This window comes from Apteryx rowi, unplaced genomic scaffold, assembly GCF_003343035.1.
Source record: "Apteryx rowi isolate R43461 unplaced genomic scaffold, aptRow1 scaffold_230, whole genome shotgun sequence".
Classification (NCBI taxonomy): Eukaryota; Metazoa; Chordata; class Aves; order Apterygiformes; family Apterygidae; genus Apteryx; species Apteryx rowi.
Genome location: NW_020448642.1, coordinates 220,224 through 244,829, shown reverse-complemented (window position 1 = coordinate 244,829; position 24,606 = coordinate 220,224). Strand labels below are relative to the sequence as shown.

Here is a 24,606-nt window from a genome sequence, read left to right as displayed (position 1 = left end):
CTTGGCAAACAGTCTACTCCTCCTTGCAAGCTACTACATACCAGCCTTGGAGGCCTTTCTTAGCACATTTAGAACTAATCCAACAATTTAGTGACCAAAACCTCCCCCCTCACACTAGTTTTCTATCTGTGGGTCTTAGGGATCTATAGACTACTTCTAAAGGGTCTCCAAAAGATAATTAGGGAAAGCAGGCTTATGGACAGGATGTCTGAATTGCTAAAACAGGACACACACCTCCAATGAAATCCTGGGGAAGGGGTTTCTCAGATTAAAGAAAAAAAATCACTGGTCTCTAATAATTCAAATGACCAAGAATCAACATTATTACTGTAACTAAAAACAGCAGTGATTTTACAAGTACTGCATGAACTCAGAAGGAAACCACTTCTACTTTGAAGAGTTTCCTATCTAAGCTACCTAAGCAGATGGAACAGAGGGAGGGTACAGAAAGGGGCACAGGCAAACAAGCAAGTTATCTGAAGTCATGTCAGACACATATCTTTGGAGTTGCCTGTTTTTCCTTTGTTAATCCAAGTGTTTTGTTCCTTCCCAGTGATTCCTGGTGATCGTCATTACGTGTTCTTGCAACTGGGTTAACAAAGCCATTCTGTAAAGTAGAATTAGCTCTCCATCCGTCCTGCCTATTTATTTAACCACAAACATGGTTGACACGGAAGAATCACAAAATGGCTGACCAGAAACTACCCCATTTTAGTCTAAGAGTCCAACTGGAGGAACAGGTCTCCCAGGACACAGCAGCCCTCAGGGTTGGTCCCGTCCCTTCAAATTCTCCCCTTTGCCTTGTGCTGGGGATGGGGGGCAGCCCTGGCCATGGTGGTACTCCCAGGGATGGGGGGGCACCCCTGGCTGCAGCAGTACTCCTGGGGATGGGGGGCAGCCCTGGCCGTGGTGGTACTCCCAGGGATGTGGGGGGCACCCCTGGCTGCGGCGGTACTCCCGGGGATGGGGGGGCACCCCGGCCGTGGCGGTACTCCCGGGGATGGGGGGCAGCCCTGGCCATGGTGGTACTCCCAGGGATGGGGGGGCACCCCTGGCTGCGGCCAGGAGATTTGGCCATTTGCTGCATCCAGAACGGTCCAGACAGAGGCTGCTGCAGTCCACAACAGCTCCTACTGCATCCCCTTCTTTTCCTTCCATGACAGTGATCATTTTGCTCGATCTACCTCAAATTCAAGTCAGAGCTAAAACTGCAAAGGGAAGGTTTCTACCTTCAGAGAAATAGTTCAGAAAGTTATGAGCCTGTGAATGAGGGGTTTAAATCTCATACATCTCATATTCTTTATTACCAAAAGAATGATAATAATGTGCCAAGATTAGACACTGAGGCATACAGATGGCTACCTGCTTGAGCTTAACTGTATTTTATAGTATTTTAATTTAATCAGTAGATGTAACTACAGGAGAAGTACCGGAATCCATACATTGTTAGTCAAAGCCTGAGGTGTAAGACCATGCTTATTATTATTATTTTTTTGCTAGGTGGGTTTGCCCACTGAAACACCATGTCTTTTTTTCCTGCATGTGATACTGAAGCTACTTTATTTGTTCTTTAAACAAACAAACTGTAATTGTTTACATATATCCTCACACTTGCACAATTTTCAGATGAGGAAAGTTGTCTTCTTCTAGGTTATAATGTCTTTGAAATCAGTTGTGCAGATGAAAGATTAGTCTTTGTTCTTTTTTTAAAATATCCTGATAAATTTTAAATTATGACAGACAAGAACAAACAAACAATGCTGTTCTCTTTTAAAGCAATTTATAATCTCTAAAAGCACATTCACTGGTGACATGTTTGTATCAAAAAAGAATTCACATTTGAAAAGCTGTAAGAAAAACAGATGCTCACAAATGTCTTCAAGCATCAGGATCAGGAATTTTTAACATAAGAATAACATTTCCCATGTACGGAGAGCACCTGTCCTCCAATGAGAGTGAGGGGTCTTTAGCAGATCACAAGCAAGATCCAGATTCTATAACACTTATTACACTCATGTAATTATTCCTCCTGGATGCTACTTAAAAGAAACAGAGCTAATCAAGTGTATAGAGATTGTAGTATCAGATCCTGAATTATTATGTTAAAAATAATGTTGGAAAAAAGCATTTAGTATACAAAATACATAGCATGCTTATACTGAAGGGACATTACGATTCTCCGATTAAAAAAAAAAAAATTCTTCAGTGTTAATCTCCTCAAATAATATAAATTGCTTGCATCAACAAACACAGTACAATTAGCTTGTTACCCTTAAACTGAGTTTAAAATAAGCAAATTGTCTGATGACTTTGATGTTTTCCACCCAAAATGTGCTGGCTAATTTTTCCATTCCAGTTCCCATTCCAATCTTTTAACTGCCTTAATCTCCTGCCCTCAGATGTTGACCTCCTAAGAACAGAGGTCACAGGTCAGCACAGACAGACCTCAAAAGATCTGCACTATCAATTCATGCCTGAAAGATTTCTCCTCCACAAAAGAACCACTAAAAAAGCAAATTCCAAAATCTGGCTCCGCATACCTTGTAAAACACAAATGTGATGCATTAGAGTCATAAATATTCTAAAAAGACTGGATCTAAACAACATGAATTAATTTGTCTGATAGAAAAAAAAATAACTAAAACCAACGGAATCGACACAAAATAATGACTGAACTTCAAAGATAAAAATGGAAAGCTCTAGAAGGGAGAGAATTTAGAGTCAGCTTCTTTAACCAGGAACAAGTATGTTCTAAATGTTTGTAAATTTTACACTCTAAAGTAGTATTTTTCCCCCACAGGCATTTTTAAACACAATTTCTTTTCTTGTACGGGTGAAAGCATGGGATAGCTAACTCAGAAAATAAAACAGCAGCAGTTTATACAAATTTTACTGATTCTTGGTGAGACTACTCTCTTATTTACTTGCCAAAACCAGTCCTACAACAGATTCCTTGTTTGGTCAATGCATATACAAGTCTCATGAAAAAACTGCAAGACATTTCTTTTCTACACATAAATGAAAAGTATGGATTGCAAAGGAGAAAGAGAACTTCATGAGGCTCCRGTGAGTTAGAAATATAGGGATAACACAAACGTCCCGTTTGACAAAATTATTTCTGAGTGCTAAGAAAATTTTTTAAGTTACACAATGTACATAAACACAAAAATTCTGAAAATGATTACTGATACTTCCACGTTTAATAAGCTCCAATTGAACTATTTAACAAAAAGTAAATTAAAGCACTCCATGGATTTTTTGACTTAGAAAAACTAAAGTGATTAGCACATTTTAAATAACTATTAAGATGAGATGTAGGCATATATTCTTAACACTGATTATGCAAGGAACTAATCATGATTCCCAAAAAGTATATTTAAGTGCAAAAACTTGAAAAAATGAACCGAACCAAAGACAAATTAAAGAATCTTTCATATACTTAATAAAAAGAAGTGATTTATTTCAATCAACTCAGTAAAGCAAATTCAAATAAAATTAAACCTTCAAAAAATAAATAGAATTTTCTTTACATTTGAGCTATGCACAATTTCTAATCCTATCACCCACTACCGATGCTTCCCTACCATTATGGGAAGAAGCAAAAGTAAAACTACTAATAATTGTGTAGAACTATTAGTAAAAATTGTATAGAACTCTATAGTACTAGTAATTGTATAAAACAAGCAGTCTCATTATGCAGACACACACACACTGGCACACACACTCTATTCTCTTGTTTTGTATAATTACAACTTAGCACAACAAAAAGGCAGAAGCACTAAATTTAAACATTAGCAAATCTGAAGCTGAATTTGAAACATTTAACTATTTCAACTTTCTATACTGGTTGAAAGTTATCCATTTATCACTGAGGAAATCAAAGCACTCTAGTTAAACTTTGATGCAAAGGCTGTTGCAACATTAGTTGCAGACAATGAAATGAGCAGTCTGTGGTTTGCTATTGTTTTCAAAACTGTCTAAAGCAAATTAAATGCTCAGCATTTAAACTGTCCAACAGCTGAAAGAGTACAACTCCAAGTTACTTCTAGGCTAAAGAAAGCCATTCAGTACAAGAGCAGTGCAATTTAAATAAATTTTTTGTACTTTCAGCTATTCATTGTAAAAGATGTAGTGCCAGGAGACTCAATACCAATAAGATTATAAATGAATGGAGATCAAAGCAAAGAAATTGTATAGCTCACTCCCATATTTCATAGTGACCCTTCACAACTCTTTCTTCCTCAGCTGTTCCACAGGTCTGTTACTGAGCTCCATCCACTTCATCAATAATGCCAGCCTCGCGTCGCTCGTACTCCAGCTCTGCCACTGCTACCTTTGCTCTTTCTCGGGTATGGGCAATTTCTTCTATGAAACCAGCCCTTTCATCCTTGCCATAGAACATCCCAGTATGTTTTCAAAGCAAAAATCAGCCCAAACGCTCAAACCTAGCAACGGCATTCAGGCTAATTTCTACCCATTACCTACACATTCAGTATTCAAAAAAGAAGGAAATAATTTATATTGCAGTAACAGCCCATAAACTATATGCTGACATGCTATAAAACCATATGATGATGGCCTTTTCTCATTTGCTACATAAAGTAGATGGTAGTTATTGAATATTTCCGCTTTATCCTACTCAGTTCAATGCCTGGACTCACCACTATATCCACGTAAACCTTGAATATTATAGAGAAGTATTAACTTTATTTGAGGTTCCCACTAAGATATCTTAATGCATTATGAACACTAATTATTTCACAAGGTCTCTATGAAATTGAGTGGTGTCACTGATCTCAAGGTAACACACAGGATTCTGGAGCACAAGAAAAACGCCAAAACCATTTTCCAAAGGAGTCTTACTTTAGGTGCCCAATTTGAAATGTTAGAGCCTATAATAGAGCACTTAATATTTTATAGCACCTGATATGTTTAGGGCAAAGCTCAAACTGAGCAGCAGTTGCAGCTGGGAGCATGTGGTGGTTCTGCAAAACAAAATCCAGATGTCTCATGTTTGTCACCCAGTAAATGAGGAACACACAGTGAGCAGACTACTGCAGAAAGGCCCATTTCAGATCAGCGCTCCCAGATCTCCTGGAATCACCTCAGTCTCCACAGAGCGGCAAAGGAGGGGCCTCCTTCCCACCTGAGCACCAGCTCTCTACTAACTAGCTCCTGACTTCGAGCAACCTTTCAAAACGGAGGAAACCTTGATTCAGTTCCTGGTTCTGCCTGAGGGAATTCAAAGACTTCTCTGCTCTCCCTGAAGAGTGCCCTAACTACCAGCTTTTAAGTTATAACGTGGAGGCTCAGGAAACTCTGTATTTCTCCTGTTGGCAGTGTTCAATGCTCTCCCCACCCCCAGCAGCCCCAGTTGTGCTGGCCTCCYTCCCCCAGCTCTTCTCTTCCCTCTCCTTCCTGATCTCCCCCAAGTCTGTGCTCGCGTTCATATTCCTTCTCCTTCCTAATCTTCTCCCTGTTAATTGTCCTTGAAGCATTTTCCTGTCCCTGCCACCCTGCTTGCGGGACCACGGCCAGCACAGGCGAGTTTCTTTTTGAGCTCCACTGTCTCTTAACAGCTCCCAGTAATCTGGAGAAGCGACTGCCAAGTCCCACTCATTTCTGCTACCTCGGGATGAAGGATGTTAAGTCACTCTGTGGGGGTGGCTTAAACCGGTATCTTGGGCCAAAAAAGTCCACGTTTCCTGGTGTAAATATGACCTTAAATCTGCGATCTTCTTCAGGACAAAGACCACATCTTACAACTTGTTTGAAGAGTGTAGGCACAATCATTAAAAAAAGGGAGAGGAGTAACAGTAGGGTGACTGCACCACTGCTATGGTGATGACTACCGCTGTGACACATTCCTCTTATATAATGAACTGCTAAGCTTCTTGACAAGATATTGAAATAAATTCATATTTTTAATGATTCATATTTAAGTAGGGTTGATCTTAAAGTGTCAAGAATAGAAATACGAAGTCACTGCTAACAAAAGAAACAGTTGTAGTGATCTGAAATTAGATTACTGCACAGACTTTACTGATTTGAAATTAAAGGGCTCCAGAACTTTTATTCATTCTGAAGAGCTTCAGTTCATCATCTGAGGTAAATGAAAGGCAATGTTTTGAGAATATCTGCTTTTAGCAACTATGCTTTAATTAAGTTTTCTCCAATTTTCAGGTTCTTGGTATTTTTAAAACAGGTTAACATACATGGCAATTTTTTCCATCATCTGAAATCACCATTATAATCTTTCCTAGTGTTATACATTTACTACATGTTTTGAATACCTTTGCTAGGTGATGCTGGAATGCAACACATCAAGAAAAGCAAGGAAATACAACTGTTTTCCTATAATAAAAGGAATTTTGGGCTTAAATATTTACACTGAACGTTTTTGTAGTGAAATATTGCACAGAGCCTGTGCATCTTTTTGAAACATACACAGAAGTTAAGGATTTGTCCCGCAAGCAGTTCTATTCTCAGTCCATTGACAGCTATGGAGCGTCATATGAGCAAAAAGGAGATGATTAGTTTGTAGGTCAGGGTCAACATCGGCTTGAAAAGAAACTTCCACTATCAGTGAAATCTTCAAATTATGCCCTCTTACCTATTACTTTCAAATCATGGGCTTAAGTGTGTAATGAATTGTGCTGTGAAAATGCATGCACTTTTTTTTGCTTTACACCTGTTCACTTGAAAGACCCAAATAATAGTATAATAATGAAATAAAATACAATAAGAATTACAGTTAGAATTGTAAAATATAATAATTAAAAAGTGTGAGAGAAATTTGAATTAAGGGTGAGAGAAGTTATATTAGGAAGATTTTTAGAAACAGAATGATGTTTTTAAAATTATTTACTGAAATACTATTAATACATTTCCTATTGAAGTTAGGTATAATCTCCATTAAACTGTGCAAAATTCTCAAATGTACAACTCAAATTCTTTCTTGCTTCTAAATTCCTTAAGAGACAAGGAATCATTACTTCAGGACTAGAAAAAGCAGTTTATATCTGTTTCATAAAGTCTGCAGTGCTTTCTTCTTGAATTAACAGTATTAAGCACTATGCTCGGTAGTAACTCTGTGCAAAATGAGCTATCATGAGATGAAAAGGAAGTATGCAAGAGTATGTGTGTGCCAGTAGAGAGCAATGGATTTTAATCTTAACTGTCTTCTTTCTTATTGAAAGAAATATTTGTTCTTTGATTTTTCATGAAGTTTTTTGAAATATATATAAATGTACCAACAAAAATATCTTTATTCAGCATATTCTTAATTTAATTTTTAAATAGTCTGTGTGCATAAAGGTGTTTATCCCTTCTAGTCACCTGAATTGGCTTCTCTCCCCCTATCTCCAAAACCGTCCCCCAAAACAAAAAAACCAGCACCAGTAAAGCATGTGCTTGTCCCACTAAAGTAAAAACAAGAAAATGCTCTCAGAAGAGTCACACTCTTAAATGCTGAGCAGGGTACAAGATATCTTCATAAGCTCCTCCAGTCACAACAGGATTTTAGGAGCTAATCGTAACAGCAGCAGGTTCAATTGGGATAGCTGAAAAGGTCCCACCTTTAGGTGTCTGCCCCTTCCCTCTCCTGTATGTTGCTGCCCCATTGCTTCATCGTTCAAGAAGCGGCTCCTGCCCTGCTGCGGTTTGCAGCCTGGCATCTTAAAACAAAACAGTTTCTAAATTGTCCACAATACTCTTTGCAGCAATTTGCTTGTCCAGACCCAAAGTAAAACTACAGTGCAATCATTAAGCATATCAGTACACCACAGTAAAGGTCTGAATATATGTTCATATTACACTGTAGATAAGTGATAGGTCATCCCTCGATAAAGGGGGTGAAATACTCAGAAAACACATGAGGCCTGAACAGACATCCAATTAAAGAAAAATATTCTGCAAACAGTGTATGTACTTAAGAGACCCATCTGCTGTGCAGGGACAGTTTTACTCTATATGAGGCTGTATAAAAATGACACCTTCCTACTCACTTCATCCGTTCCTTGTACATTTTTGGAATTGTATCTACTTACTTTAGCATCAAATTTGGATTTTTTATTATAAATACTACGAAAAATTTGGGGACTGTTTCTTCTTAATTGTACACACATACAAACAGACATTTAAGACATCTTTATTCTGGCTCTACTCTGTTCTTAAAACAAGCTCCCAATGAAGTATATTAGGCTTGGACAYGACTTAGTGAAAATTGGGCAAACTTGCTACCAGGTTCCCAGGTCTTGCTTCAGCAGAGAAATATGCTTCACTTAAAGCACATGAACAGCCCTATCAGAAGACACTTATCAGAAGACACTTAAACTCAAAGGTAAACACATATTTAAGTGCATTTGGTTCATTTATGAGCCTTACTGCACAGCCCGATTCTTGCTTTCACCCAAGAGAGCAGGCTGARCCACTGTATGGAACCACTATATGGTCATAGAGCTTAACTAGCGATACATGACCTGAAAAAAAAACTTTATTTCAAGTTGCCTTATAGTGAATTTCATTATTAAAAATGTGTGAAACAAAAACCAGCCCCTCAAATGAGTGAGGAAATACTCACCCAGCACACTACAGCAGTGTGCCTAGATACCCCCAAATAGCTGTAACTGGTCTTGGTTTTGGAAGCAGTGCAGCCGATAAGTTACCAAATGAAGCTTTCTCTCCTGTATCTAACTATGAGCACTTGCCTTTGCAAATTAAATAGTGTCTCTAGGTTTGCAATTTTGTAAGCAATTTCTAAGTGTCTTATGAAAGGAAAAGTTTTATTCTGATATTATGCATATTATTATGTACAACTGTAACAATCCCTATACCTAGCTCCAATATTYGAGTATTGATCTTTTGGCTCTGCATCCTGGCTCATTAGTGATGGAGCTACAGAAGCAGACAGCAAGAGAGAGTCATGATCCTTTGAGGAAGACAACTGCTGGCGCTGTGTGCTAGATCTGGGGGTAGAAGCTAGGCTAACCTAGGTTTTCCTTTTTCTGACAGGTGAGGGTTTCCTGCTTGTGTCCTTGATCTGGGTACTTATTCTCCCCTAGCTACTATAACTGACATTTCCAGAACAGACTGAAGTTTATGTACACCCTAAGGCTGCAGATGAAATCACGCCCAATAGTGTATGATCTACAGATGTCAGGCACTATACACACCAGTCAGTGGCAGTTGTTTTGTCTTTCTTCCCTTAGGCCACCTGCCTTTCATCTTCTTTTGATGAAGAAAATACCTGTCTTAGAGATCCCATTCTGTTCCAGCCACTTTGAACATACTGAGGCCTGGAAGCGTGCCTGAATATTTGGTATGCAGGAACTCTGTGGTTGTTGAGCTTGCTTAAACACAGATGGATGATTTGGAGATTTTAACAAGGACTGTTTAATGAATATATGCAGTAACACTTTTCAGTGGCCTGGAACTTAGATTTGGATGGGTTTGCACAAATTCAAGGAAAGGTAACCTCCTGGCTCTGAGACACATTTCCAAGCCAGGTTTCAAGCCTCTGCTCCAAAGCACCAAGTGGCAGCTATTTAAAAAATTTACCTATCTTTTAACCCTATTTAAAAAGCCTTCTGGTTGTACCCCACTCTTGGAAAAACATGGACTGTTCCTAAGTCTTCCAAAAAAATTGCCAACCTAAAGAAAGGAGCAAGTATTGAAAACTTTGTCCCTAATGACTGAAGTCCAGCAAAGTTATAACCTTCTGAAAGTATTGAATTATAGCGTAAAGTTCCTAGGCTTTTTTATCTAGTAGCAGTCTGCGAGTTCTGTCTGTAACGAGCAGTTCATATTACTTTAGTGGTTTATTATGGCATAGTCAGCAAATATTGATAATAAGATCAGGTAAGAAAGCACATCGCAGACTGCTGTTTAACCCTCTTTCTAGCCTATTGTCTAAATATAGGCAAATTATAAATATAATTTATAATTACATAATATAAATTATAAATATATAAAACTCTGTACAAATAATCTCAAATTCTGCTTAAGGATCCAGGTCGAAGTGGTGTCCAGCTCTCCAAAGATATTGAAAGCAACATCTATTTATCTTTTGAGAGTTAGGTGTTGATACTGAAGAAATGCCTAAACCACTGAGATGGAAAGGTGTACTTCCCTATTTCCTACGTTCACTCCTTAAATATACGCTACTGTTGGAAACAGGATACTGGGCTAGAAGGACCTCATTTCACCTGGCAGTTTTTATGCAAGAGAACAAAACTTGTGGTGGTCCTTGTGGTCCCCCGAACTTGAGAGGGGGCTCAAACAACATTGGAAACAGGAACTAGACATGCGACAGAATCACAGTGAAATATGAAAAAAGGAAACAGCCAAGAGAAACACCTGCACTTCCCTCTCCTTTCGTTTGCCCCCCCCCCCCCGGTCCTGGTGCTGCCCTGCGTTACAGTGGGGCCAGTGCCGCAGCTCGCTGCCTCCCCAAAGGGCCGTCACGCACCTGCGCGGCAGCCCCCTCCCCTGCTGCAACGCTCCCGCCGCCACCCTGGTACGAGCACCCCCTCGCCTGACCCCGCAACAAACTAATTCATACAACTAACCCCAACAAATAAAAAGGGTGAAGGCGGAGGACGAGAGTGGGGTGGAAGTGCCCCTTTCGGTGCAGCCACAGCGCGTTGCCAGCCTTGCCTTGCCTCCTGGCTCCAGGTTAGACAGGCTCTCCTCACCCGCCCCATCCCCACCACCTTGCAAGTACGGTTTTATGAGCTTCTCCCATTTCCGTACTAGTTCAGGGCTCTCCTTCACTGTCCATACAACTCTTTACTCAAGTCTCCTCCACAAGAATCTGCTCAGTCTGAATCACTGGAGGCTTTTCTATGAAAATGAAGTTATACGCTTGAGCAAGTTATATTTGGCAGAGGTGCAATTTGAYGCAATCTGAAGCTTGAAGTGACTTTGCATCCTGTAACTCCTCTTCCCTAAACTAGCTCTGCAACATCCTGTTAACTTCAGCCCAAATCCCCTCAACAGCACACCSCGTTGCCATTAGCTTTGCCTATCTCACATCAGTTTAACAGCTGTCTGAGCAGTCCGTAAGCCTGTAAAGAAATGGTATGTGAGAAAAGCTTTAAGATCTTCTCATTACTATCTGACTTTGGATCATCTGCAGAACGTGTTCAGATACTAAATCTATTTTCTAGCTGACTCGGAGACAAACTAATTTTAAATGACAGTTCATCAGGGAAGTATTTTATTATTTGATTATAGCCCCCCCCCCAACCTCAATGGCTGTATTTCAATTGGTGGTTTACAAAATATGTTTTTATTTGAAAATTATGCTTTTGGTTACATCTAAGAGTTACYGGCAAACACCATTTATTACATCTTAAAACAAAGCCACATTTTTTCCTCATATTCTCTAATAGATGTCTACACTGGAAAAAAAGTTCTTAAATGCTACATCTATGCTGCAGTGCTCATTACTATTCAGCCAGCTGAGCTAGGAATACACCTTTCTTTCAGCAGCAATATTCCCAGAACATAACTCAGAATTACAATTTCTCCAGTGGCAACGCTTCACTAAGCTCTCTCATTCGCAGTGGCTCCGGGATCCCTTCCTCACCGTTTACTTACAGGGCTGTGCTGTAAATCAAATGGGTGAAATGAGTCATGTCAAAACCAAGACCTTACAACATACACAGTTATTTATTACACGCTTAAACTCAAACCACTCACTGATACAGTTTATGGTTTGCCCATGTCAGAAAGATTCCCTGCCACAAGTGTGCTGTTAATGGAGCGTAGCATGGGACTGAAACTTGCTAACCTAGAATTGAGAGATGGAGCTATACCCTTAATTCTTTCTTCCTTGACCTCTCCTCTGGCTTTATGTTATCGCTTTCATTTGGTGTAAAGTTAACCCTACTTCAGAATCAAAAAGTTTTTTTCCAAAATGTTCCACCTGAGGTTAATTCCAAGCAAAGCAGATTCAACAGTACAGATACTCTGCTGAAAAAGTATTCAACTTTGGGTTTCTATTAGGAATACTTATAGATTCTGAATAATGCCTCGAGGTCCCAAAGCTAACCCTAGATTCTTGTCTTGGGAGCATCACTCATCTTCGTTAATGTTGTGTCAAAGGTCTGCAGGTCAAATTTGAATACACACTACACTAAAGAGTAACTTTCCAGATACATAAATTTGTAAAAATAATCTTAAAAAAATGACAACTAGTAAAACGGTCTTTCCCCCCCCCTTTTTTTTGTCACAGACAAACACTGGAAATGTTTGTCTAAAAAAAGTGATTTTAAATTTTCATCCATTTTTCCCTTGAAAGTTTCCCAGCCTCTTAAAATTAAACTATAGCAAAACAAATACAAATGCAACCTGTTTTTTTTTCCTTCCTCCTTTTTTCCTCTTCTGAACCTTATCCTGAGAGGGTGGGCTAGGTTCTCATTTCATTTGTTATATTGCAGATCTCAAGATTTCATGGACTTGTCTATAAGTTACTGAACAGTAGATTTCAGTGTGAATTCACAGTGCTTTAACCTTTTTGGTATCAACTCCCAGCAGTCTTTCTTAAGGAGCAGCATAGCATGCTTTTGTGTCAGACAGCTTATTCTGAAGTTGAGCGAAACACTCTGTGTTCAGCATGTGTTAAGAGTTCCTGCACAGGGAGCTGCAGCCTGTTGCAAAGTAACATAATGCAAATTCAATCTCTGCCTTGCTTAGGCAGACAAGCCCTAGAGCCCCAGGGCTACCACTCTGTGTTTTTGGCATAATCCATGAGTTCAGAACCCCACCAGTTGTTGGTCTGAAATCACAACCAACTTTCATTCAGAAACCTCCCCTTTAGCCCAGATTACTCTTGATATTGTATGGAAAAAAAAATATATATATATATATAATAAAAATATATTGTTACTACATTATTAAAGTTATTTGTTGTAAAATTAATGTGACCATCAGTAATGTTGGGGGGGGGACATTATCAGATCAAGGTCCCATAGCAACAACATTCTGCAAATTTTGGAGAGACTCTGGGTCTACTGTGGAAATACCACAACACCTACAAACTAGAGCAACAATATTCGATAACCTCAGTGTCATGAATTCTCTTTTTTTTTCCTCTCCCTGCACATATTGCTGCTTTTGCCTTTTTTCCACCCCTGCCTTTGCTATCTATAATTCTTTCCATCATTCTTCCCTTCTGCCTTATATCCTGCCTACACCACAGCTTAATAGAGTCATGCGATTCATTTAAAAGTGAGACAGGACCCTCAGTCTATTGTATTGATATTGTATTGATATTGTAGTAAAGAGATGAAGACAAGAACATGGAATTAGCTTTCATAAATGAATACATTTTTCATGGCAGAATAGAAATCGTAAATACATTTTCCACTATATGTGTTGGAGAAACATTTTTTTACTGGTCAGGTATTCAAAACTACTTTTCCTTCCAAGCAAGCAAAGACGCTACTCCTCACTGAGTGAAAATGTCAATGCTACTTCAGAGGTTTGGTGTCTTGTCTCCTTAAGCATAACCAGAATTTTGAAGACAGCAGAAGCGGGTAGATGGTTTTGCCCATATTTACATATTCAAACTCAATTTAATTTTGAATTTTTCCTTCTTTAAAGGGCAGATGAAACATGAAAGAGTGCACTGTCTCATGGATCACACCCCTGCACCATTTTTCAAGGTGCATCTGTTCAAATTTTTCTGTGCTTTAGCTATGACAAAATGTAACTGAGAGTGGGATTCATCTCACTTAACTTCAGAGACCTGTAAGGTAATTATCTACAGCACTGGAGCTAGGCTCCCTTTGTAGCCCACAAAGAGAAACAGCCAAGAGGCAAGATTCATCCCATCTATTCTAGATTACCTAGGTTGATATGAATTACCTTCTGAAAGTACCACTTCCTTTCCACTGACTCCCCTCTGCACTACAGATGCATACATTTGTTCAAATCAGTGTCTCCTTAAATAAGTAATTTTTTCCTGGTCTATTTACATCCTGCCCATTTAAATATCAAGGTTTTTTGAGGCAAGGACCGTCTTCCCTCATGTGCATGTGCAACAAACAGGATAACAGCATTACGATAGCATGACTACGGATTTTGTCACCCTGATATGAAACATTAGTAACAATGATATTGCTAATATCCTAAACAGATTAGTAGTTACAGTCCGTGGAAAACCAATGGATAAAGAACAACTATACTGGAAGACTATCTTAAAAGAAAAAAAAAAAAAAGGATTTTTAACAGCTGTTGCATGCATCGCAGCTCTGAAAGGTCAGATATGCTGACCAATCAAAAAGAAAGCTTTGTCCTGCTTACAAAGTCTCCCCTTGTTGTGGTTGTGGACTCTGATCTGTTACAGCAGCCACTCAGCAGCAATAAATTTTGTTCATGGCCTCTAGCTTTTACAAAGAAGGTGAAAAGAGGGACAACTAACATGTTGTCTCAAGTCCTTAATAAAAAAAAAAAGGCAGGCAGGGGTGGAACCCCAAAGGAAGCCTTTTAACGGAGGTAGGGACGAGTGAAGTTTCTCTCTACCCTGCAAAGAAAAAGGGAAAAGGCTTCTAATCCCCAGTTTCCAGAGCCTGGGCTTCCTTTTCAGGTGATCCTCTCTTTCCCAAGCTATCCTGTGTTTTAGAATTTGTAATGGAAGAGAGCCACCTCTAAGTCATGCCATAAATCAAATACTACAAGGGAAAACTCAGCTCTTGGGACGCTCTTACTAGGATTCTGGGCTGTACTAAGAATGGACAGACCTTCACAAACTATATATTCCCCTTCATCTCAGTTGTTACAGCTACTGGGCTCGGCAATACCATGAGGGAAAAGGGAGATTCAGGTAAAAGTGATATTCACATAAATACAAGAGCTTTTAGGCAGGAAGACTTCCCTTGTGGAACTAGGTGCAGGTGGCTTCACAGTTAAGAGTATTATACAACTTCTTCAAGCCATTAGAGGCAGAAAGTAAAGTGAAACAATTACACAAGGCCTGATGCTGCACTTGTGTAAGGATGTGCAGCTCTGAAGTCTAAACTGTAAAACATAACATATTACTACAACAGTAAGCCATTCTGCAGACCATCAGGCGTTAAGGCTTTTGAAAACACCTGATATTCTGTTCACTAAGTAAAAATATAATTAATCAAATTACATACCTTATTAATATTAGACTTTCAACCTTAACTGCACTACCTACACTTTCTTCTGTATAAAACTACTGATGCACAGTTAAAAACCCTGCTGCACACAATACACTCTTTAGCATGCACAGTTCTCAACTAAACTTGACATTACTTCACCTGTATTCAGACTGACCTCTCTTTTCAGTCTAATAGCAGTATTTTCAAAAGAATATTACATTCCTTTGCAGGCTCCTTCTAATCCAACATTTACCTTCTGAAGTAAAACCAATCAAGTGTGTGATTTATGTAGTTGTATAGGTACAGCTTAGTAAGTCTAATCAAATTACTAGGCTACATATAAAAGCCAAATTTATATAGAAGGGTTTCCTTTCACAAATGAATAAATGCTGAAAACATAACTTTGAGAAAAACTTGCAAAGAAACAAAAAGGGAGGGGGAGAGGAAATAGCAAAGTAAGGAAATTACCTATCTCCCTTTGGTTTTCTTTTTTGTACTGTCTTCCCTTTGGGTCGTCTTTCACTTCCTAAACAGGGGCTCCCACCAGGGCCTGTTACCCGTATTGATTCAAGGCCTTTGGAAGATTTCTTAAAAGTAAATTCCACTGGTTCTCCTTCTTTTAGGCTTCTAAATCCTTCCATGTAAAGCTTGCTCTGTAAATAGGAAAAATACTCTTGGTTACCATTGCCTTAAAAACAATATTTACATTCATAATCAACAGGACAAATGACCCTGTCTACCATACTGGAATACATACAGGCTGAATAACAGTTCCCTCTATATAAGCTAGCAGATAATGCTACAAATTATAGTCCTGGACACGCTGAAAACATTATTCAACACTAAACAAATAACAAGATCTTATTTTCAGTAAGAACAAAAATGAAATAATATTTTCCTTTTCTGTGTTGAATGCTATGCATCTAAGAAGCTACAGTAAATGCTGTGTTCTTAAAAAACCTTCTGTTTAAGAGTCTGTTAAGACATTATTAACTGAAAAGGCTTTTTTAATGAAATGGAAAAAGAGCAACAGCTCATTTCTGAGCAAATTAGTTTATGAACAAAATTATTGTCATTTGTTTTCCTTGTATTTGGGATGTAGTTCTGCTGGTCTGAATCAAAGATAACAATGAACACAAAAGACAGGAGCAAGGCGCTTCTAGTAAAGTCAACTGAAAAATGGCAATTTAAATATCCCTACTGAGCTGCTAAATTTCTGTCCACTACTGAAAAATCTCACCTTGTTAGCATGATTTACGTATGGATTTGTACTTTAATTCGCAGAAAAGGAAATCTTTGTCACCAGAGCAAGTGATACAAACAAATACAGACAAATCTTTTTGTATTACACTGTACCAGCAAAGTCTTGGACAGGCTGTAGTCAGTAGGAGCTTAGTGTTGATTTTAATGTAATGAAAATGTTATTCTAATCCGAATTCCTATAAATTATGCAGAACACTAGTTCTACACCCCAGGACAGAACTGATGAACCAAACTCTTAAATGAAATGTTCATCAATAAGACACTTGTTGCACTGAAGATTTATTTAAAAGTTACACATTACATGAATGAGAGCAGTTGGACGTGCAGAGAGTAACACAAAATCCCTGGCAATTTCCAAACATTTGCTTGGTTTTTTTTTTTTGTTTTTTTTTGCACAACAGTTATGAAACATGTTTTCTTCCTTTGCTCATGAACTCTACATAGCAAAGAGAAAAATGTATCTTGATTGATTCTCACTCAGTTCTCCAGCATTTGTTTAGCTGAACCACAGAGTCAAGAAGGGAATCTTCACTGCAGACAAGTTTCCACTCAACCAAATGTCAAAAAAAGCCAAGTGACACTTGACTGTGTAAGTCACATCTACTACCCAAGCCTGCCGCAATCCCTGACATAGACCGCAATGCCTGCATCCACATTACGGGTATAAGGAGATCTGCAGCACCATGACACTATTATTGAGGCAGTCTGAGCTCAGGCTGTCTACAAACCTCATCCACCCTTTGGGCATGAGATATCAGGGCCCTTGTAAAAAAAGATCTGAAGCTCTGCTGCCTGCCCAGTGGTGCGACAGCCTCTCAAGAACGGAAGGGACCGATAGCAGAGGTTCAGGCCCAGCACACAACACCCTGTCCACCCACAGGGCACTTAAGCTCGTCCAGCGTGGCCTTAAGCTTGGCTAAAACCTGTTCCTGGGATTAAGGTTTATATTCAAATAATGCAGATTCAACTTGAGTTTGGGCTTGAAAGAAGGCTGTGACTCCTCTCAAAACAGTACAGGCATATCATAGAGGCACCAACAATTTGCTTATCACTCTAAGAGAAAGTATGACAAAACAGTCTTTATTTGTATCAGCACATTGCAAGTCTTCCAAAGAAAGCACACGAGAATGCCAGAAGTCATGACAGGTGGGATGCAATACTAGATTAAGACATCTAAAATTTAAGTGCCCACATGCTCACATGTCCACAGCATTTAAGCTTCTATTGCAATCACTGGAGTCAACACCTTCAGTGGATTTTAAAATAGACATCTAGAGTGGGAATCAGTTGCCTAAGCACAGGCATTTTTTGTCAGTTTAGCTACTGTGGAGTACTTGTGGCTAGTTCTACCTGCTCCTCCAGAAGAGCATTGGTCACCTGTAATTCCTGTGTCATAGCTGCCAGCCCCATGCAGATGACTGTTATACTCTAGGGCATCTGAAATGGCACTAGACACTTTGTTCAGGCATCTAAATCCCACCCCAGACAGCTGTTTCGATGTTTTCCTCTGCAGGCTGTACTGACATCATATCTTCATTGACTTTTAACAGAGCACAAGAATTGACACCTACATAGTTATAGAGAAGACAAAGGTACTCTTCAACAGGATGCACAGAGGACAGGACAAGAGGCAACAGGCACAAGTTGCTTCAGGGGAAATTCCATCCAGATACAGGGAAAAACTCTTCACCATGAGAACACTTAAACTGAGAAGCCTAGAGAAGTGGTGGAATTTCCCTTCCTGCAAATAGCTAAGATTCAGCTTGACAGGGCCCTAAATAACCAAATCTAAGGCCCTGTTTTCAACAGAAGGTTAGACCAGAGGACCTCCAGAGGTCCCTTCCAACTTCCATTTTTCCATAGTTCAGATGTCTTAATTTGGATCTGAATCCCACCCAAGGCTAGAAAATAGGATTTCAGTTCCTAGTTCTGCGACAGAGTTGTCTGTCCTAACCTTTGTCTGTTTTCCTAAAGAGGGACACTACTACAAAGTCTATTTCACGCAGCACTGATAGACTAAACTAATGATTACAAAACACTTCATTTCAATGAAACCATGTGAGAGCACACACACCTTTGCTTCAAAAAACCCAAGTACTGAACCAGCTGAGTTCTCACACTCCACCCAGTAGCAACCACTCATAATGCAACAAGAAACTATGAATGAGAGTCTGAGAAAAGGGACTCAATTGTATATAATTTTTCCAGTAGTCAAAAATAAGCAAGAACACAGTTCCACTGGCTAGAACGAGGGCTACTTCTGCTTATCCAGTCATGCTGCTCTAGTTCACGTGGCTCTTCCACCAAATGTCGTAACAGTGTTAAGTGTGAGGCAAATACTTGACTTTCTAAGTGAGAGGTTGGGCACTGAAAAGGCAGAGGGAGAACAGGAAAGAAGAAATGCATAACTGCTGCCTGAATCATAAGCATGGCAACTTTGGGAAGTGAAAGTATAAGGTATGAAGAAGGAAACATGCCACAGCCCTTCTCCTGCCCCCAACAGAACTGGGAGACAGTAATTCTATATACACCAATAAAACAAAACCACCCAGGAAGGCAGCATTGCTCCAAGGAGCACTCCATGGCAAAATGTCTAAACAGCAGTAAGGGGATCTACATGACAATGAAGAAACATCGAAGTTCAGCGTATGTGCAGAAGAAGACCCCACCACCCATCACTTGAAATGCCAGGTTTCGCCTGTGGCGTGAACCCATCCATAGGTCTATCCACACCTCCTAATTCTGCAGCAGCCCCAAGGGGAAATCTTTGTAAGATGACAGAACTGCACAAAATGTGTTTTGTCCCAGTCAAATGCATATGGTTGAATGTTCCAAAATAAGACAGTCGTTGCAACACAGGTCTGTGCTAATCACAAAGCGAACCTCAAGCAGAAAGCCATACTTCCCAATAAGACCAAAGAAGCCATGGATATTTTTGTCTGTTTTTAATTACAATTTAATGAAGAGATATTTAAATCTACAGCAAGGCTTATGCGTTTTCCCTTTCCAAGTTTCACTATTTATAAAACAAACTCCAAGAGGTTGACATCTGATATACATGAATCATTAGTATTCTACTTTACTTAAAAAGAAAAATGTACAGTAAAAGGCAGAAACTCCTAACCTAAAATAGGGCATTATTAGTACTCTAAAATGCTTTTATTTTTCTCATTTCACTGCTTTTAGAGGCAGAACTTTAATTTCTAAACAATGCACAATATTTACAAGAGGATTTTTTTAAATTAAAAAACAAAATTATGGAACAACTATCATGTTTTCATAAATCATGTATTATGCAAGTGTAAATTTTTGCATGTTTGTTTTTCCAAAAAAAGAGAAATGCTAAAAGAAGGAAAAAAAATCCAAATGACTTGCACAGTACCATCCTTTAATACAGCTCAACAGTTTGTTTCAATGTTATAGATGGATTTGCTGCTGACATTGTGTAAATATATACTATGCTGTCAGCCAGCTCTCAGCGAGACTCTTTGAAGGTGCAATAGCAATTCAAAACCACATTGAAAAGATGGCATTTGTAAACCAGCAAAAAATATAAGAAAAATTAAGAGGGACACAGGTTTTAAAAGAGTTGAACAAAAAATACCTGTGAAGTTAACTATTTAAATCAAAAGTTAAGAAGTCCTGACTAGCTCAATATTTTTCTCCCATTACTTAAATAAATAAAACCCACACAATTAAAGGCAGCCGGAGTTTCAAGTCAGTGAACCATTTCTAGAGAGCTGAATAGGGTATACGGGCACACGGTCAATGAACAAAGGCAAAACTTAAAAGCAACATGCTTTTCTCCCTTTCTCTCAGCTGTCACAGATTTTGTTGTTATTTTTACCTGCGGTCAATATAGTGATTTCAGACTGCTGCTTTTTTTTTCTTTTATAATGTGACAGTACCCCCTTTTTTTTTTTTAAAGTTATACCATTATTTCTTTGCAGTTTGGCCTATAATAGTCTCACATACCTGTCACAAGCAACAGCTTTGCTCAAAAAGCTAGCAATTTTGTAGGAGTATCAACAACAACAAAAAATAAAAGTGAAAAACCAATGTCCGTTAAGTTCTTGAAAAGTATTCCCTAGTATGAGACAAACAAAAAAGACCCATAGTAAGCACAAACTGTATTAGCAGGATTGTTGCAAAGATAATTACCATTTTCTTGGCAGTGTCAGGAAGTGCTTACAACTCTCACTTCCTTCTACAAAAGAAACTTTGGAATTAAGGCTCATTACAGGGGTCTGTTCTCCTCTGGATATGTGCACATAACTTCTATTAACATGTGGGCAGCGAAGGCAGAACAGGTTCCCAATAAGCTCCTCTGCAGAATTTACTTCTTTGTCATTTCTAGTCAGGGCCTTACACAACTGCTGTTGTGGACATGAAATTCATAAGGAAAAAATGTTATTTGGGGCCAATTCTGCGTAGATAGTTTATTTTCTGTATCTCTCATTCCTGCCCCTTTTTATCGATCGATTGATTGATTTGTACAATGACCAGATGCCACTTATATGCCTGCTAAGTAAGAAAATGTTTTTTCACCTACAAATTATTTACAATTAAATCCAGACATGAAGGAAAGCATATCCTGAAGCTCAACTGCACTGAACACTGGGAGAAATTCTCTCCAAAACTATCTTGTACAGTTCTGTCTGGAGTTAGCAATCTCGGGAGTGATTTTGAAGACTGTTGTGCCACACAGAATAAGAGGACACAGAGGTAAAACAATTAACAGTGGATCTATACTAGTGCTCTTACCTGCATTAGGTCAAAAATAGAATAATTTAATTATTGTGCACTGTAAATGTTAAGGGAAGTGTTGCAAAATAATGTAAATTGCATGATACAAGCATGGCTGCGACAGTCCACTAAGTTTATCTGAAAAGGTTTGTGAAGATAATATATTTTTGCAGATGGAATGCTAAAGCAAACAAAAAAACTCCAAAATGAAACGAAAAAATCCACATTAAACAATAGTCTCTCAAAAGGCAACACGTACCTTAGATTAACACAGAAAGCTAAGGCTAGGCACCCATAAGGCCATCTAACAGCTCGCCATTGCTCCCTCCCTTTCCTCGCTCCTGCTGACCTCCAGGGCTTTTTCCTGCTCCCTGAAGCTTATCTCGCACCAAATCTGGCACTTTTCTGCCTTCCCCACCAGCCAGTTTTACCCACTAATCTGACAGGAAACAAACTCCATTTAAAAAAAGAGAGGAGGGGAGGACAGGAGGAAGAAGAAACAGCAACACATTTCTGTTGTTCCAGTGAGCTAAATCTGTCCACAGAGCAGTTCAATGAGCACCAAAGCATACTGGAAACTGTAACTACTGAGATTAAAATGTGTTCCTTAATATTATAGGTAAAAAAGAAAAATCCACCAGTGAGAAGGAACTGCAGCACCAGATTTTTTTCTGTAAAGCCCAATGTACTATACAGTAAGTTTTTAATTGAAAAATTATTTAAAAATAAAGCTATGAAACACTCTGCATTTTTCAGGAACACAATATTTGCTGGATAGAATAAGCTACTTCAAGTTACTTGATATTTACTGTAAGGAAAGAAGTGATATGTAGGCAGTTGCTGCAATGTAGCTGGTGCACCACAAATTCACATCCTTATTTGCTTAGAATTTTTTTCTGTGTCTTGAATTGCCACCTCAAATGCAGTCATTTACATAACCTCATTCCCATTAATCATCCTGTTGCTGTTGCCATACTCTTCTTACTGAGGAGTGTGCACAGGTATTTAGTTTCTGAACAATAGGCTCACTTTAATTCAAAACCACCCTTCCTATACAGCAGCCTGATTTCTTTTTTCTCCATTTATTTTATGTTTAAAGAAACTTTTACTAACTTCTTTAACTCTGAGGAACTTAGTAAATTCTAACTCCACTTAACATTTTCAGCTCTTGTTCCATCACGATACTTTCTGACCTCCAAGACCACTTTCTTTGATAATCTACTCCTTCTTCCTTTCATATCACCTTTTTACTGCCAATATCCTTCCTAGGAGAAGGTTCTCTGCTCAAAAGATCTGGGTAATTTTCCCCGCAATTCTTCTCCTTTTGAATTACTTGGGATTCAAACTTCAGATAGTCAAAGTCTTTTCTCTATTTAAGCCTAAAGTACTTCAGCTCACCCAATTTCGCTAACCAGTTCTCTTAATTTAACAAAATCATGCCTTTAAAAAAAATGAAGTTACTGACTTTTTATCATCTCATTTAATTTAAACCAAATTAACCCAGTCCGCATTTTGTCTTTTATTTTTTATGATCAGTTCTTATGTAAGGTCCTCAATTCTTTCCAAGTCCAAAACAGCATTATTTCTATTCTGAATTACTGTTTCAGGAAGAAAACTATTGACTGTCATATGCAGAAATATCACATCATTATAATAACCATTTGTGTTTAAACATAAATCTAGCCTAAGTAGCCTACAATACTACTGTACTGAGAAACACTACTGGTGTTTCTCTCTCATAGTATTATTATTACACTATCTGTATATAAATCCTAATCTAGAGGTCTACAACAGGTCCTTTAGAATTACCTCACAAAGTGATTTTGACCAAACAGATTCTATTGCATCCATGCTACTGTTTATTTCTTTACACAATACCACTTCATTCACGACACCTTACTGATTTTCTGTCTCATTCTCAGTATTTATAGTCAGGCTATGAATGCTATTTGACCATATTTCCGCTGCCTCTATAATATCTGGTTACATGTTCAGCACCAGCTGTTCTAGTTTTGTATACTAATAAAAAGAACCTGGATAATAAACATCTTATTTGCTTCTCCCTGACCTCACCCCATTTTCTAGCTATATTAAGTATAATTTTTTGTGAGTGTAGCACTTACATGACTAGTGTTCTACTACTAGTTTTTGCTTTTCCTTTGTTGCTTTACACAGGTAATTTAGGTTACCACTTGCGCAATTATCATTTACCCAGTTTTCCTTCCTGTGTGTTTTAAAACCTGGCATGAAAATTGAGCCAKCCTCTGCTGATGGGTTTCTTCTCCCATTGCTTAGTTTATGCATCTTCTCACTAGTCATGCTAGGCACAAGGCAGAGACTTTAGAGTACAGTCCAGCCAACTCAAAAGACAGTTCCTCTTCCCCTGTCTCAGCTCACTGACCCTGGAAGCTGTATAGAAAACCATTTACCGTTTCTTGGTAATGTTAGGTTTTCTGCTAGTCAGCTCTCTGCATTGGATCCCTGCAGAGTCAGAAAACCCCCAGTACGCCTCAAAAGCAGCTGCAGGAATGTGCAGCCGTGGCAGCAGAGGAGGGACTGCCATGAGCAGCAGGACTGCCTCTTTTGGCAGCAGCTTGACAGCTTGTCACTTGCATTACCTCAGGGACACCCTGAGACCATACCATTAATCCTAGCAGGTTTATAATAGCCTGAGAAGTCCACCCATTCAGAAGTGTCTTCTTTTTTGACTGTCTCACAATGGTCAAACATCTCCAAGTTTGCCTCCTCATTAGCTTTCCCTCGCTTGTGGCTGACTTTACTTGCTTCATTCCCTTTCTTCGGGGAGCCCAGGGACGTCCCTGGATGTTGGCTGTTCTCTTCATTTATCTGCCACTGAGCTATTCCACGCTCATATGGTCACAGTCACTTCATGCAGCAGAAGCCCCCATTTTCTGTTACAGATACTCTTGGCTGTTGTGGGGCAGTACTGCAGAAACCAAAAGGGTCTTTCTATAAAGGTTAGGAACAAACGAACGTGACTTTTATGCAGTCACTAAATAGGGCAGATTATCCTCTATTTTCATTAGGAGGAGGTACCTTTTCTTCCTGCACGAAACAAGGGCCTGGGGTCCACATTAACAGGTTCTCCAAGACACCCTGTTATTCAATTCAGTCCAGCAACTTATTAAGTAGACCTATTTCACCTAAAACTAAACCACAAGTTCATCCAGAACCCTTCTACACCCTTCTACAGCTGCTAGCCACATCTTCAAAACCAACCGCAGTACCTCAATTTTCCACTTCTGCCCTACTATGTGATGTGGGAACAAGAGAGAATTCAGGGAGAAAGATAAGGGGGCACACGGGAAAAACAGTACGTGGCAGCCAAAGCACACCACCCTTTTGCAACATGAGTAACGAACTAGCTGGTGAAGGCCAGACAGTTTGTTCCAGCCGCACGGCGGAGGAGGGAGCGATATGGAGGTATCACGGTCCGCCCCTGACC

The 24,606-nt window shown here is 39.1% G+C and overlaps 1 protein-coding gene across 4 annotated transcripts in view; it reads right to left on the bottom strand.

The window, feature by feature from the left end:
- LIN28B (lin-28 homolog B) overlaps positions 1–24,606 on the bottom strand; it is a 98,385-nt gene that overhangs the window by 28,065 nt on the left and 45,714 nt on the right. For all 4 annotated transcript variants that reach the window (XM_026065722.1, XM_026065726.1, XM_026065724.1 and 1 more), the window contains exon 3: positions 15,600–15,784. In XM_026065722.1, the coding sequence (XP_025921507.1) occupies positions 15,600–15,784 (185 nt within the window). The remainder of the gene's footprint in view (positions 1–15,599; positions 15,785–24,606) is intronic.